This window comes from Podarcis pityusensis (genome assembly GCF_964106645.2).
Source record: "Podarcis pityusensis genome assembly, chromosome: 2".
NCBI lineage: Eukaryota > Metazoa > Chordata > Lepidosauria > Squamata > Lacertidae > Podarcis > Podarcis pityusensis.
The window spans coordinates 106155899-106169861 of NC_138029.1; the positions used below are offsets into that span (position 1 = coordinate 106155899).

General features: G+C 46.5%; 2 protein-coding genes across 3 annotated transcripts in view; one reads left to right on the forward strand and one right to left on the reverse strand.

Moving 5' to 3' along the window:
- P4HTM (prolyl 4-hydroxylase, transmembrane) overlaps nucleotides 1–13963 on the forward strand; it is a 31294-nt gene that overhangs the window by 2026 nt on the left and 15305 nt on the right. For both annotated transcript variants that reach the window (XR_013983000.1, XM_080995823.1), the window contains exon 2: nucleotides 633–714. Coding sequence is in view for 1 of the 2 variants with exons in the window: in XM_080995823.1 (XP_080851949.1) it covers nucleotides 633–714 (82 nt within the window). In the remaining variant the exon portion in view is untranslated. The remainder of the gene's footprint in view (nucleotides 1–632; nucleotides 715–13963) is intronic.
- On the reverse strand, nucleotides 2321–11162 carry LOC308471665 (secreted frizzled-related protein 5-like). Its single transcript, XM_080995991.1, has 4 exons — nucleotides 10773–11162; nucleotides 5224–5393; nucleotides 4360–4446; nucleotides 2321–2922 (listed from the first exon to the last, which is right to left on the reverse strand). The coding sequence occupies exons 1-4, from the start codon at nucleotides 11108–11110 to the stop codon at nucleotides 2606–2608; spliced, it is 912 nt and encodes a 303-aa protein (XP_080852117.1). The 5' UTR covers nucleotides 11111–11162; the 3' UTR covers nucleotides 2321–2605.

Below are 13963 nucleotides of genomic sequence, written 5' to 3' on the forward strand. Positions count from 1 at the left end.
AATAATTATGGATGGACATGTTCCCTATGCTGTTGCAATGGAGGTTAATTTTGCTGCCAATATCCATTCTTTAAAGAAATAAAGCTCCTATATTCAATTTGCACAGCAAAAGAATTTCAGTAATTTAAAAAGTAAAAGTTTAAAAAAATACTTTAAAAAATCGTAGTCAAAACTATGCAGGTGGGTCAGCAGTAACCATTCTTTTGCAGCCCCTTGTGAAATTTTCAGATGCCAGGGAACAGAGTGGCAGTTAATGAATTTTGAGTGCTAGCAAGATGTGTTATTCTCTCGTGCACACACTGTGACGGCAGATGAGTAAACCCTGCATTTATTGTGCAGAGAAGTGATAATACAGAAGAACTCTAAACCTTCTTTGATGAGTGCTGCTTCCACACTGAGCCTAGAACTATATCCTGTATTTGCTAGTAGCTGATGTCATATAGTTTTGAACCATGTAGATGAGATTTGTGGTGTTTTGTATTTCAGAATTTGTCATGTCATGATTTAGCAGGCCATTGTGTATGTAAAGATACTGACCACAGGCCTCCAATGATACCATATACTGGACTATATATACTAACTATATTTGGTGTATAGCAGTTAAAATTAATTTATTTTACTTTCTTTTCAAGGTGGGCCATAAACAGAAGGTGGAGCTGATTCCTAACAAAATCCATGTCATGAAAACACTCAGCTTGAAACCACTCCTTTTTGGTAAGAAAAAGGATACTGGAGATATATCCAGATGACCTATTGGTAGAAGAGGAAATGAGATGTACCATATATCTAAGTTTGGCGGCTTCTTATTGCCTCATCTTTAGTTGCCTTTGGGCACAGAAACTCTGTCCCATTCATGACAGTAATTATTACTGTGGCTCCCGAGCACATGTGAACATCCTTTACAGCAGTAGTCTGTTAATTTTTCAGACCCAGGATCTATTTCTTAACTCCAACTGATATTGATTTTTTTTTACTATGTACTATGGTCTTTCACCTGCTCTCTCTAGAGTAACCAGGTGCAAAAGAAGACAAGATTCCTTTGCCTTTAACCGCTGTGTAGAAGAGCAGATTTTGCCTCTTTCTCATGCAGGAATGCACAAAGTGTCAACAGCTGAAATTTCGTAAAAACTCCACAGTTCTCATTGCTCCTCCCTTCTTTGCTCCTTAAGAGAAAGTGGGTGGATGGGGGTGGGTACAAAGATAGAAAATGGTGGTGTGACACATGCTTGACTCCTCTTACATTGGTGCCTGACTAATCCATTTCCACCAGTTGTAGATCAGTCTTTACTGGATTGAACTGGTTACGTCAGGTAATAGTATTAACTGAGGGTTTACAAATTGCAGTTGAGCTTGATAGGCAACAATAATTTCTGTAGCCAGCAAGAAAATACACACACACACACACACATTTTTCATCCTCCTCTTGGAAGTTCTGCTGTTGTCAGCTGTTGTCAGCATTGCCTGATGAATTAGTTGTTTCTGAACCGCAGCATTGCCTGAGGTTCAGAACCAGCAGCAATATGACAGGCACTCCACAAAAACACATTTAACTTGAAGCGGGAGCTCCTAGCAAGCACAGTTATATTCCACAGGTTTTGTTTTTGTTTTTGTTTAAAAAATCTGTATAAAAGATTCCTGTGTTGTTAATTGTGTTTTTTCAAAGGAAAGTCTTAATGAGAAACTAAACAACTTTCTTGTTAAATCCTTTTAATGCAACCAGCATTTTTAAGGAACACACACTGCTGTCATTAGTTTCTAAATACATAGTATTCATAGCTTGCAGATCGCAAGGGTGTCCCTCAGGCAGTGTATGGGTTTTGTTTTTTTACATATTTTGTGTAAAACTGCAAAATAAAATGTCCTGGAGTGAGGGAAGGATGGGTGATGGCAAAAGCCTGATGGGTAGAAGATGAAGGGGAGTCAGGAGCGGCTTGACAGGTCAGGTGGAGCTGCCACAGTAGCTTAGCCTGTGGCAGCTCAGCCTAGTCATTGCCATTTACCAGTAGTGGGAGGAGGTGAGGTAGCAGCAAGGTCAGGGCTGTGCAGGCAGACTGCTAAAGCCAATCGTGCACCCATCAGTGTACCCATTCAGCCCCAGCCTAGCTGCCACTTCCCCTCTCCCAGGAAGCCATTGCAATACTGCTGCCACAAGATTATTGTTGAATCTCTGGTTCCACCGGGTGAGCCATTCCTGCATGGTATGGATGAAAGAAGTGGTCAGGAAAGTGGGTTTGCAGGAGATGAAGTGAACAAACCAGCCTATTACTATAAATACTTGTGATTTGTTTCCTGGTTGCTGTGCTTCCCATGCAGCAAAGAATCCAGCACTGCAGAATATCTGCAATGGTGGACAAACTGTCTTTCAAAGAAGCTTGTGAGCCATTACTGACTTTCTCGTTGAGAAACCCCGATTAGGCTTGTAGGAAACTCCAGGGCTCCTCAGAGCCGTTTGAAAACTACTTTCTTGGTGCAGTGGTGTATGATTTTTACTAAGTAGACTATATCTATTACTTTTTAAACTCTGCTCCAGATATGCTGAAGAAGACCTTTCAGATACAAACAAGAGAGCATCTTTCTATCATTTCATACCAGAGCTATAAGCAGTTCAGGCCCGGCACTTGTAATGTTTCCATCGCCGCACAGCAGCCTGTAGATTTCGGTTCCTCTTGTGCCATGCATAGGCCTTGTTCACCACCACAACTTTGTCATTCTGCACCTCACCACAGATCAGATAGACGCCTGTGTTTGTGCCTCTCATAATGTTGTGTACACAGGTAGCATCTAAGTTCAGCCACTGCTGGAGTTTGGAGTGGGTTTCAGTCTTCAGAAGGGGGCCATGCTTCAGAACTTCCAGCCTGGAGTCAAGGTCAAAGTCAGCAATGGTGGAGGTCTTGTTCTTCCTGGAGATCCTTATTTTCACAGCTGGAACAAATGCACATTAGACCAGAGACATCAAACTACCAATAAAATAGGTAACTAGCTGCTTCCTCACTGTTTTAGTGATGCAAAGAATGGATGCTACCCACTGTTTTGCAACCTACACTAGGGTTGGGAAACTTTTGACCCACCAGCAAGCATGGCTAATGACCAGGGATAATGGGAATTGTAGTTCAGCTGGAGAGCCAAAGGTTCCCCACTCCTGGTGATGTACACCTTTGTTCCGCACTTCGTGTAGCAAGCTTAGACAATGGTTCTAGTCCAGTGAAATTCTCATATCTCCAGAATTTATTACCCAGTTTCTGTTACAAAAACAAGTTCATTTTAGGAAGATTAGTTTAGCTGATGATCACTGATAACAAAGATGACCAAGCATCATCTCTCTCTCTCTCTCTCTCTCTCTCTCTCTCTCTCTCACACACACACACTTTGATAATTTGCTTGCTTTTTTAAAGCACTATGTAAGATTGCCCCGTGTTTTCTGCGTATTAAAATAGTGCTAGACACTACCACAATGCACTTTTAACTTCAACCCTTAACTTTTCATATTCATGTTTTAATAGGAAGCAGGTGGGTGTTCTGCTGAAATTTAAGGAGCCTGCTAATTTTGTGAAGGTTTTCTGGTTGTCCTTTGCTTTAGTCTGCATAAAGGACCAGCTTGCCATTTCTCCATAGCTTTAAGGTAGGGGTAGCCAGTGTGTTGCCCTTAAGATGTTACCGGACTCCAGCTCCCATCATCCTTGACTATGTTGGCTTGAGCTGATGGAAGCTGTAGTCCAGCAGGCTACTCCTGCTTTAAGAGAAGAGTGTGTGCAAATGACAGGGGGCAGGTGGAAGAACAGGTCTGAACAAGTACGAAGGAACTCATTGTTCCGAACAGATCCTGCAAATTTCGGAGCCGTGCTAGACAACACGCTAGAGATCCAGAATCATACTCCCCACCTCTTCAAATTTTAGCAAGTAGAAGTCAGGAATTGAGGGAGTGATCCATGCTCAGATTGTGATGCTGTGAGAGCTAACTCTCCCTACCCCATGCTCCCACTGAAAGTCCCCCTCCAGCTGCTATTTCTCCTGTTAGATAAAATGTGTGTGTACACAGCCTGTTCCCATAGCTTCTCCCTAATGTAGAAAGTTTTAGCTTGTGAGGAGTGCACATTTGCATTAGGAAAATGACATGGGGCCAGAGACTTAATTCTCGCCCTCATCTGCTGCCACTGTTGTAATTCCCTCTCCCCTAGCAACTGGTATTTGCCAACATTTATCGAGAGAGGAGAACCAGTCATGGATCTTTCTTCTCACATCCAGTTTTGCCCTTTCTTCTATAGCTGAAAATGTGGTGATCCGATGGACTTGTATTCTGAGACTAGAGGACTGTTTTCTCAGACCAAGTGGTTAAGAGGCAGAGAGCAGTGGTTTACTCACCAAAATCATTGGTGCAAAGGTTTTCCAGGATCTCCTTGGGAGAGTTGGGTTCTTCAAGTTCACAGTCCCTGCAGCTGGCCTGGGGCACTGCTGGAACACATAGTAAGTTACTGAATTCATTTGAGCCTAATGTAACCCAGAGAATTTTGGGTTCTCAGGGTTGCAGATTTTGTGGGATTGGAGTAGATGACCCTTGTGGTCCTTTCCATCTCTGTCATTCTATGATTCTAGAACAGGCATAGGCAAACTCGGCTCTCCAGATGTTTTGGGACTACAACTCCCATCATTCCTAGCTAACAGGACCAGAGGTCAGGGATGATGGGAATTGTTGTCTCAAAACATCTGGAGGGCCGAGTTTGCCTTTGCCTGTTCTAGAAAATAGGTCAGTAGCTTGCTATCTTGGTGGCTTCATACACTGTGTTCAACTCAGATGTGAAATAATTAGTGTGACTTTGGGTAAGTTTTTATCTCTCAACTTTAAATAGGCAAAAAAAAAAACTTTTTTAAAAAGATATAATTATTACCTCCCTCAGGTGTCTGCCAAGAGCCTTTGTAATAGGGGAGGCTATGAGGAACTAACTTCAGAGGTTACTTTTCCAGCTCTAACTGTAAAATCTATGTTCAAAACCTCAGTACAGTTTTGAATGGTTTTTTCTCAGTTTCCTGATTAAAAGATGTTGGTACTTCATACACTTTTTGGCTCTTATGGGTTCCTCTGAATTGAGAAAAAGCCAAACTTAAGCTTTAACACATAGAATCCAAACACCCTCCCACCTTCCCAGCTTTGTAGATTTCTGTCCAGATTGTGCGGTTGTGACAGGGTATATGTGTTCCATGACAAGTACAAACAGCAAAGAGCCTTACTTCTCCTGCTCGGAGCACTTTCATCAGTGATTGAGGAGATGCACAGCTCATGATCTTCAGGGAATTTGTTACAGTTCAGGATTTCAGGCCAAGGGTAGCCGTAGCAAGCCATGACTGGGGCACAGCTATTCCTGACAGCTTTGCACAAACTTTGGCAAGGGTAGATGAGCCTAGAGAGAGAAAGATGAACTCATTTCAAAACTTTGTGAGCAAAGTTGGATGAGAAGACCCTCGGGGTGCCATCCAATTCTACAATTCTATGATTCCAAGTGCCTGTTAAGCTACCCCAGAGCAACCACTAGCAGCTAAGGGCAAGCCAGAGGTTCCCCACCCTGCCTTAGTCTCTGTTTACCATCACTGCTTCCGCAGTAGTGCAGGCAGGGCTGAGTTGCTGACCTGGCTTCCCGACACTTGTGTCTCTGCCACTTAACTAGGGACAGGGAGGCAACAGAGAGTGCAGTGTGGATGCAGCAGTGGAGACAGTCTGATTCTTCTTCCACTGCGCTCATACCGAGCTCCCCACTGCCTTCCCTTCTCCCTCTCAGTAACCTGCTGTGACGTGTGACTTTGGGAAGCTAGGTTGGTCACACAACCCTCCCCGCGTTTATAATAAAACAAGAACAAAATTGTTTGCATTAGTTAGAGAGTATTTCAGTGCCAGCCTTGATGGGTTTGTTTCGGAGAGCAAAGCATCATTTTAATAAAACAGGTTTGAACATTAGGATAAGTTTCTTCATGATTGACAGGAGGCCAACACTGGATCCAGTTACCTACAGCAGGTGGGAGGGGCTCTCCTTTGCTGGACGCCCTCAAACAGAGGCTAGACAGCCACCTCTTGGGGATGCTCTAGCTCTGGATGTTCTGCATAATGGAGCAGAGATTGGAGCAGGCCCCATCTTACTCCATGATTCTGAAATCATTTGAAAACTTGAATAGTTTTGTATTTTCTAAAAAAATAAAAAAATTGTCCAGTAGTACCTTAGAGACCAACGAAGTAGTTCTGGGTATAAGCTTTCGTGTGCATGCACACTTCTTCAGTTTCCCCAGCCACTCTGGGCAGCTTCCAACAAAATTCCAACTTTTAGAAGACATCTGAAGGCAGCCCTATTTAGGGAAGCTTTTAATATCTGAAGGACTATTTTATTTTAATATTTTGTTGGAAGCTGCCCAGAGTGGCTGGGGAAACTGAAGAAGTGTGCATGCACACGAAAGCTTATATCCAGAACTACTTACCGTATTTTTTGCACCATAACACTCACTTTTTTCCTCCTAGAAAGTAAGGGGAAATGTCTGTGCGTGTTATGGAGGGAATGCCTACGGGTGGCATGCCTACGGATTTTCCTCCTTTAAAAACTACGTGCGTGTTATGGTCGGGTGCGTGTTATAGAGCGAAAAATATGGTAGTTGGTCTCTAAGGTGCTACTGGACAATTTTTAATTTTTTTTTTTACTGCGTCAGACCAACACAGCTACCTGCCTGTATTTTCTAAAATTAGCATTGACTGCTTGACCCACTTCAATGTGGTATCATTGTTGTTCATTCTGATAGCAACATTCTATTGTTTACTAACAGCAATCAGCTATGCTCAGATTTGAGTTAAGAGTTACTCAGGTTCCCCATATGTTTTGTAGACCATCCCCGTGATCCTCATTGTGATTACCCTTGTACCAATTTGCACTGAATGGAAACACTTGGGACATATCAGATGCCCTCAAGCTTAGAAATTTAAGGAGCAAGCATATTGCTTAGTGTATTGAAGGATGAAGCCAAATTCCACAGTAGATGGGGATAATTCTTTCCCCTATCTTCTGGCATTATGCGTTACGTTACATATTCCAATGCAATATTGTTACTGAGTTGATAAATGTTCATTTTCTTCCAGAGAGGAACACATTATTCTAGCTTTTGGTGTCTGTCACTCTTGTGCAGGCAGAGAAACAGAGCAATTAAGTATTACAGAGTTTTAGCTTGGTTTTGCTGCTGTAGTGCTTGAACCTTTAGGAAGGTGCCTTATGTCCAGTCATACCATTGATCCATATACCGTATTTTTCGCTCCATAGGACGCACTTTTTCCCCTCCAAAAATGAAGGGGAAATGTGTGTGCGTCCTATGGAGCGAATGCAGGCTTTCGCTGAAGCCTGGAGAGCGAGAGGCATCGGTGCGCACCGACCCCTCTCGCTCTCCAGGCTTCAGGAAGCTATCCGCAAGCCTTGCAAGCCCGGTGGGAGTTCCCGCGGGCTCACAAGGCTTGCAGGCAGCAGCCTGCAGCCCCGGCGAGTGTCCGCAAGCCTTGCGCGCCCGGCAGGAGGTCCCGCCGAGCGCGCGAGGCTTGGGGCAGCAGCCTGTCGCCCGAAGCACGGGGAGCCCTCCGGAGGGCTCCCCATGCTTCGGGCGAGTGTCTGCAAGCCTTGCGCGCCCGGCAGGAGGTCCCGCCCAGCGCGCAAGGCTTGGGGCTGCAGCTTGTCGCCCGAAGCACGGGGAGCCCTCCGGAGGGCTCCCCGTGCTTCGGGCGAGTGTCTGCAAGCCTTGCGCGCCCGGCAGGAGGTCCCGCCCAGCACGCAAGGCTTGGGGCTGCAGCTTGTCGCCCGAAGCACGGGGAGCCCTCCGGAGGGCTCCCCGTGCTTCGGGCGAGTGTCTGCAAGCCTTGCGCGCCCGGCAGGAGGTCCCGCCGAGCGCGCAAGGCTTGGGGCTGCAGCTTGTCGCCCGAAGCACGGGGAGCCCTCCGGAGGGCTCCCCGTGCTTCGGGCGAGTGTCTGCAAGCCTTGCGCGCCCGGCAGGAGGTCCCGCCCAGCGCGCAAGGCTTGGGGCTGCAGCTTGTCGCCCGAAGCACGGGGAGCCCTCCGGAGGGCTCCCCTTGCTTCGGGCGAGTGTCTGCAAGCCTTGCGCGCCCGGCAGGAGGTCCCGCCCAGCGCGCAAGGCTTGGGGCTGCAGCTTGTCGCCCGAAGCACGGGGAGCCCTCCGGAGGGCTCCCCTTGCTTCGGGCGAGTGTCTGCAAGCCTTGCGCGCCCGGCAGGAGGTCCCGCCCAGCGCGCAAGGCTTGGGGCTGCAGCTTGTCGCCCGAAGCACGGGGAGCCCTCCGGAGGGCTCCCCTTGCTTCGGGCGAGTGTCTGCAAGCCTTGCGCGCCCGGCAGGAGGTCCCGCCGAGCGCGCAAGGCTTGGGGCGGTAGCCTGCAGCCCGAAGCACGCGAGGCTTGGGGCGGCAGCCGCGGGGGGGGGGATAATTTTTTTTATTCATTTCCCCCCCCAAAAAACGAGGTGCGTCCTATGGACCGGTGCGTCCTATAGAACGAAAAATACGGTAGCTCAGCACTGTGCACTGCCTGGCAGTCCATCTACATCTGTATAAGCATTTCTGAATTGAAGAATCAGCATTTGAGGCCTGCTCTTTGGCCTGTTGGTAAGATGCATAAAGTTGCTGGTGTCGTCACATTTATGGAATTCTCTCTCTCAGGAAATAGGTAATCCCCATCTTTGTTTACCTTTGAGAGAACTCTTAAGATTTTTTTTTAAATTTTGACTATGTTTTAAATCCTTGCTTTTCCTCATTTTAAAAGGAGCAAACCGCTTTCTAAAAATGCCCCCCATCCTGGTGTTATATAAAGATGTTTTGTTTTGAATCTCTTGTACACCACCTTGTTAGAGCAATGTGTCCTTAGTGGGGCTTTTAAGTCCTTTACTTACTTACTTACTTACTTACTTACTTACTTACTTACGTAAACAAACAAACAAACAAACAAACAAACAAACAAACAAATCTAGCTCAGTGTTGTCTGCAATGACTGGCAGGGTTTCAGAATTTCCAGCTGTGTGTGCATGGATCTTTGGAATCTGTTTTTTCAAAACACATTTTTCTCTTGTGAGAAAAGCTTGCTCATCTAACACCATTCCAGATTTGACTGATTGATCAATTGAATGATCGAATCCTGGGCAAACTGATCGGTCTTGTCTTGGTGCCAAAACAATAAAAATGTTGGTGCAAATTGCACTTTGGGTATTCTTCAAGTAGTAATCTATTGTAGAGCAGACAGCAATGTCTTGTGCTTGTCTTAGATTTATTGAGTTAGCTGATTGCAAATCACACTGTGATTTTGAGAGGAGCTGAGTCATCAGCAAGGCAGTTGCTGGCTCTATTCACAGAGTGGCTGAAGTGTTTACATATAAATTACACACAAGCATTTTTACACAAGGCTTAAATGCGCTTATCATTATCCATGACTTATTATGCCAAATACTGCAAATGTGGAAGAGGTATCAAATGTAGCTAATACTGCATTTACAGTCTCATTGCAGATTGCTTAAAGCCAAAACTGATTGAAGTCAGTGTATGGGAAAATAGCCAGAGCATATAAAGGTAAAGGTAAAGGGACCCCTGACCATTAGGTCCAGTCGTGACCAACTCTGGGGTTGCGACACTCATCTCACTTTATTGGCGAGGGAGCCGGTGTACAGCTTCCAAGTCATGTGGGCAGCATGACTAAGCCGCTTCTGGCAAACCAGAGCAGTGCACGGAAACGCCGTTTACCTTCCCACCGGAGCAGTACCTATTTATCTACTTGCACTTTGACTTGCTTTTGAACTGCTAGGTTGGCAGGAGCAGGGACCAAGCAACGGGATCTCACCCCGTTGCAGGGATTCGAACCGCCGACCTTCTGATCGGCAAGTCCTAGGCTCTGTGGTTTAACCCACAGCACCACCTGCGTCTTGTGATAGGAATTTTATGGTTTTAGATATATGGCAACGTTCATAACCACACATACATGGATCAGCACAGGAAGGCCAACCTGGAACCATTTTGATTCCTAAACTGAGCAAATGTTTCTCTGCATGGTAAAGATGGAAAAGCCTCCCCATTGTCTCTTTCCTCACAAATCCTGTCTCAAGGATATGTCTGTTTGAATAAGGTGTGAGCCTGTGACCTGGCCCAGGAAATAAGTATTTTACCACTACAAAAGAATGGCCAGGCTCCCCAGGCAATCCAATCAAGTAACTTGCTAGACAGGAGATAAACTGTGACAGGAGAAAAACAACATTTAAATTTCTGTGATGTAGGTGGGATGTATCTGAGGGGTGGTCTTAGGTTACACCCCTTCTGTGATGTATGCATAATGTTTCTGGGGGTGGTCTTGATCTAGAGGATGGGAATTTCAAAAGTCTTTATAAGCCATTGCACAGCATTTTTGGGGGTCCTCTTCCTCTCCTGCGTGTGAGGGGAGCACCCTGTTGCAACAGATCAATAAAGATCAAGCTTACTAGCTGCTTTGCTTCTCAATATTCTCTGGTTGGCCTCTGTTATTTTCTCCTACCAATAGGGAACCTATGTAAGGACTCTATATGGGCTCTTGGATACCCCATAAGGGAAAAGGGCATATTTTTATTTACAACAGTCTCTGGAGCATATAAAGCAACGGGCAAAAGGAAGATTCAGGATTGGGGATGTGGAAGATGGGATGTCCATGCAGCTATCTCAAGGTCAGAAGCTGGTTGGGGTAGAGGGACAAGATAGAACAAGAGCAAATGAAACTTAACAGTAAACTCTGAAATGCCCTTACCTGTCCAGGCAGATTGGGGCAAAGAGGGAGCAGAGGAAGATCCTGGCATCCGGATGGCACTCTCTGGCTAACAAGGGCAGCCAGCTGGTGGATTGCTGGATTGCTTCAGCCATAGTCTCATGGTCCAGCAGGTTGGGGAGTCTCATCTCGGTGTACCCAATGTCATAACACAAAGCCATGCTTCTTGGAATCGATGTGCATCTGGAAGAGCTTCTTCTGTAGTTTCCAAAAACCCCCGGGAAGTCCCAGATTAGCAGATAACCCAAAAGGACAAGAAGCGGCTGTTGTGCGCCCAGCATCATGGGGTGATGTGCTGTTTTCCTCATCTCTCCGAACATTGCCCCTCCCCAGCAAAATGTGGCCGATTAAAATTCTGCCTTCCCAAAGGGGAATCTAGACTGAGGGGTTTCCTGGTCGGGTTGTGGTTTATTATAGCAGAGAGGCCACCTCTGTATTCGTGCATTCTCATTAAGCTCCCGTGTCACTGGGTTTTTGTTTTCTTCTCTTTGCCAGTGGCCCCTGATTGTTTGCCTTTTTTCAGAGGTTTTGGCTTAGGCTAGCAGGTGTTGAAATGAGGGCAGTCAAATCAGCTTGAATGGTTCCCCCCTACCAATATCTTGGAGTTCTGACTGAATCATTGTTTGAGACTCCCTCAGGCCCACCCCCTTGCCCCTACCCAGGGATTAGTCATTATTTTCTAAACACCGCTTGTTTTCCTCTCTATTGTGTTTTGTGGCAAAGCAATCACAAAGTTAATTAAGAGACATTTGTTGAGCTCTAGCCATTGTTTAAAGAGGCAAGGGGGTGGGGAGTGCCAGCCCCATGGATTCTGGTTGTTAGCTGTTTTGGAGGCCTTTCCCCCCAGTTTGGGTAGTTTTAACATTGGGGGTCATTGTTTACACACAGGATGTAATTGGCAAACTTTTTTATTTTCTAACCATGCCACAGGAAATTAATTGTGGATGGTGGTGTACTTCTTATTTTGGCATGAAGTGAGCTGCTGTGAAACACGAGTGGATAGCTCTATTCCTGGGTAATTGTCGAAAACGTTTATTGTCATCTCATTGGAGTTTAATGTAGGTCTCCTAGAGCCTTAGGGGGCATTGCTTGTTGTGTTGGCTCATTGTTAATTTGTTTTATGCCACTCTGACTAATAGCTGGGGGTAGCTGAGGAGAGGATTACACACTCCTTGCAACAGAAAGCATTCTCTGTTAAGGGTTAACGTGGCCATAGCCAGTTGCGTGCTCTGCTTTTCTGTTTCCCATGAGGTAGGTAGCAGTCTTTCAACTTCCCTAGCTCTGTGCCAAGTAAAATCTCAGTTAAAATTTTTATCAGGATGCACGAGGAATTCATCTTTGTGCATCTCACCTTCTTCGAATGTAGATTAGGAGATAAAATGCTTGGTTTAGATCTGAGTTCAATTTCTGCATCCATCAAGGAATTGCAGAAGTTGCCACCCGCAAGCCCCGCTCACCAAGTGGGAATACAGTCACACCTCGGGATAAATACGCTTCAGGTTGAGCGTGTTTGGGTTGCGCTCCGTGGCGACCTGGAAGTAATGGAGTGTGTTACTTCCGGGTTTCGCCACTCGCACATGTGCAGATGGTCAAAATGACGTCACACGCATGCGCGGAAGTCGTGAGACGCGACCCGCTGCCGTGTCTTACGTTATGTTCAGGATGCGAATGGGGCTCCGGAACGGATTCCGTTCACATCCCAAGGTACCACTGTGGTTACGATCAGGGGTCAGCAAGGTTTACCTCGCCTGGGCCGGTTCACTCCAGCAGAGATCCCTCTGTGGGCTGGATTGTGCACGCGTGTGCGCACGACCGCGATTTCAGGCGTCTGTGTCTCCACAGATGCAATTTCTGGCATTGTAGAAGTGAGTCCCTGCACCATGGGGCGCCGGTTTAGTGCAACATGCGGGGACTTGCCGAGCGGGCAGCTCAGATCAGGGGTGGCTCGTGGGCTGGTTAAATGACCCCCGTGGGCCACTTGTTGCCTACCCCTGGTTAAGATGCATTTCATAGGATAGTCTTAAGGATGGACAAAATAAAAACAGCAAAGCAATAAAAAGTGCCAAATTTTAGTAGTGCCTCTTGTTTCAATCTTAATACCAGGCAGAGGAATTCTGTATATGCTCTTGGAGCATGCAGTGTGCTTGCTCAGTGTGAGAGGGGAAAATACAAAACACAGGATATCCAAAAATGGCTTTAAAATTCCAAGCAAGCCCCCAGTGTTCTTGGAAACACTGTCAAAGTTCATCAGTGAGCTAGTGATGATGCCCACATGCTGCCTACACAGGGGGAGAGCCAGAGAACCCCTTAACAAACTCCTGCATTACGGAGTGGTATTCAGTGGACGTTTCACCCAGACCTTTTGAAATTAATGCCCCTAACTTAGCCATGGTTCTCTCTTGAGTAAAACATAGCTGAATACCACCCACAGTGCAGCACCCATAATCCACCAGCCCTGTGACTCAGGCAGCAGCAGCAGCCCTTTCCACTGCCAGTCCCCAGGTATCCCTTCCAGAGAGGAGTCTGATTCCTCTCATGCTGCTTACAACAACAGCTTGGGGGCACAAGGCAAGGCTGGGATGACAAACCTTTTCCAGCGTGGTGCTGCATTCCTTCATGTGTGGGGTGGGAGCAGCTTGCCAATGACGCACATGGCCAGAGGCAAAACACTGGGCAGACCACTGGATGTGGCTGTTCTCTGTACAGCAAGTTGCATTCTTCCAGCCATACAGTACAGTGGTACCTCGGGTTAAGAACTTAATTCGTTCTGGAGGTCTGTTCTTAACCTGAAACTGTTCTTAACCTGAGGTACCGCTTTAGCTAATGGGGCCTCCCGCTGCCGCCGCCCGATTTCTGTTCTCATCCTTCACCAAAGTTCTTAACCCGAGGTACTATTTCTGGGTTAGTGGAGTCTGTAACCTGAAGCGTCTGTAACCTGAAGCGTCTGTAACCCGAGGTACTATTTCTGGGTTAGTGGAGTCTGTAACCTGAAGCGTCTGTAACCTGAAGCGTCTGTTACCCGAGGGACCACTGTAGTTAGAAGGTTCTGTGCACACCCTTATCTCTCCTTCCTTCATCCACGCAAGCTAAAGGCATCAGAGTTCAAGGACACATTCCAGCCATGCCAGACCCCTAGAAGAGGATGCTGAGCACAGCTGGGGATGCGTGCAACT

Coding starts and splice junctions, on each gene's coding strand:
- LOC308471665 (XM_080995991.1), bottom strand. CDS start 11,110: ATGTTCGGAGAGATGAGGAAAACAGCACATCACCCCATGATGCTGGGC. Junction 4,447..5,223: donor AAGTGCTCCGAGCAGGAGAA/GTAAGGCTCTTT, acceptor GTGTTCCAGCAG/TGCCCCAGGCCAGCTGCAGG. Junction 2,923..4,359: donor CCTTTGCACCAATGATTTTG/GTGAGTAAACCA, acceptor CATTTGTTCCAG/CTGTGAAAATAAGGATCTCC.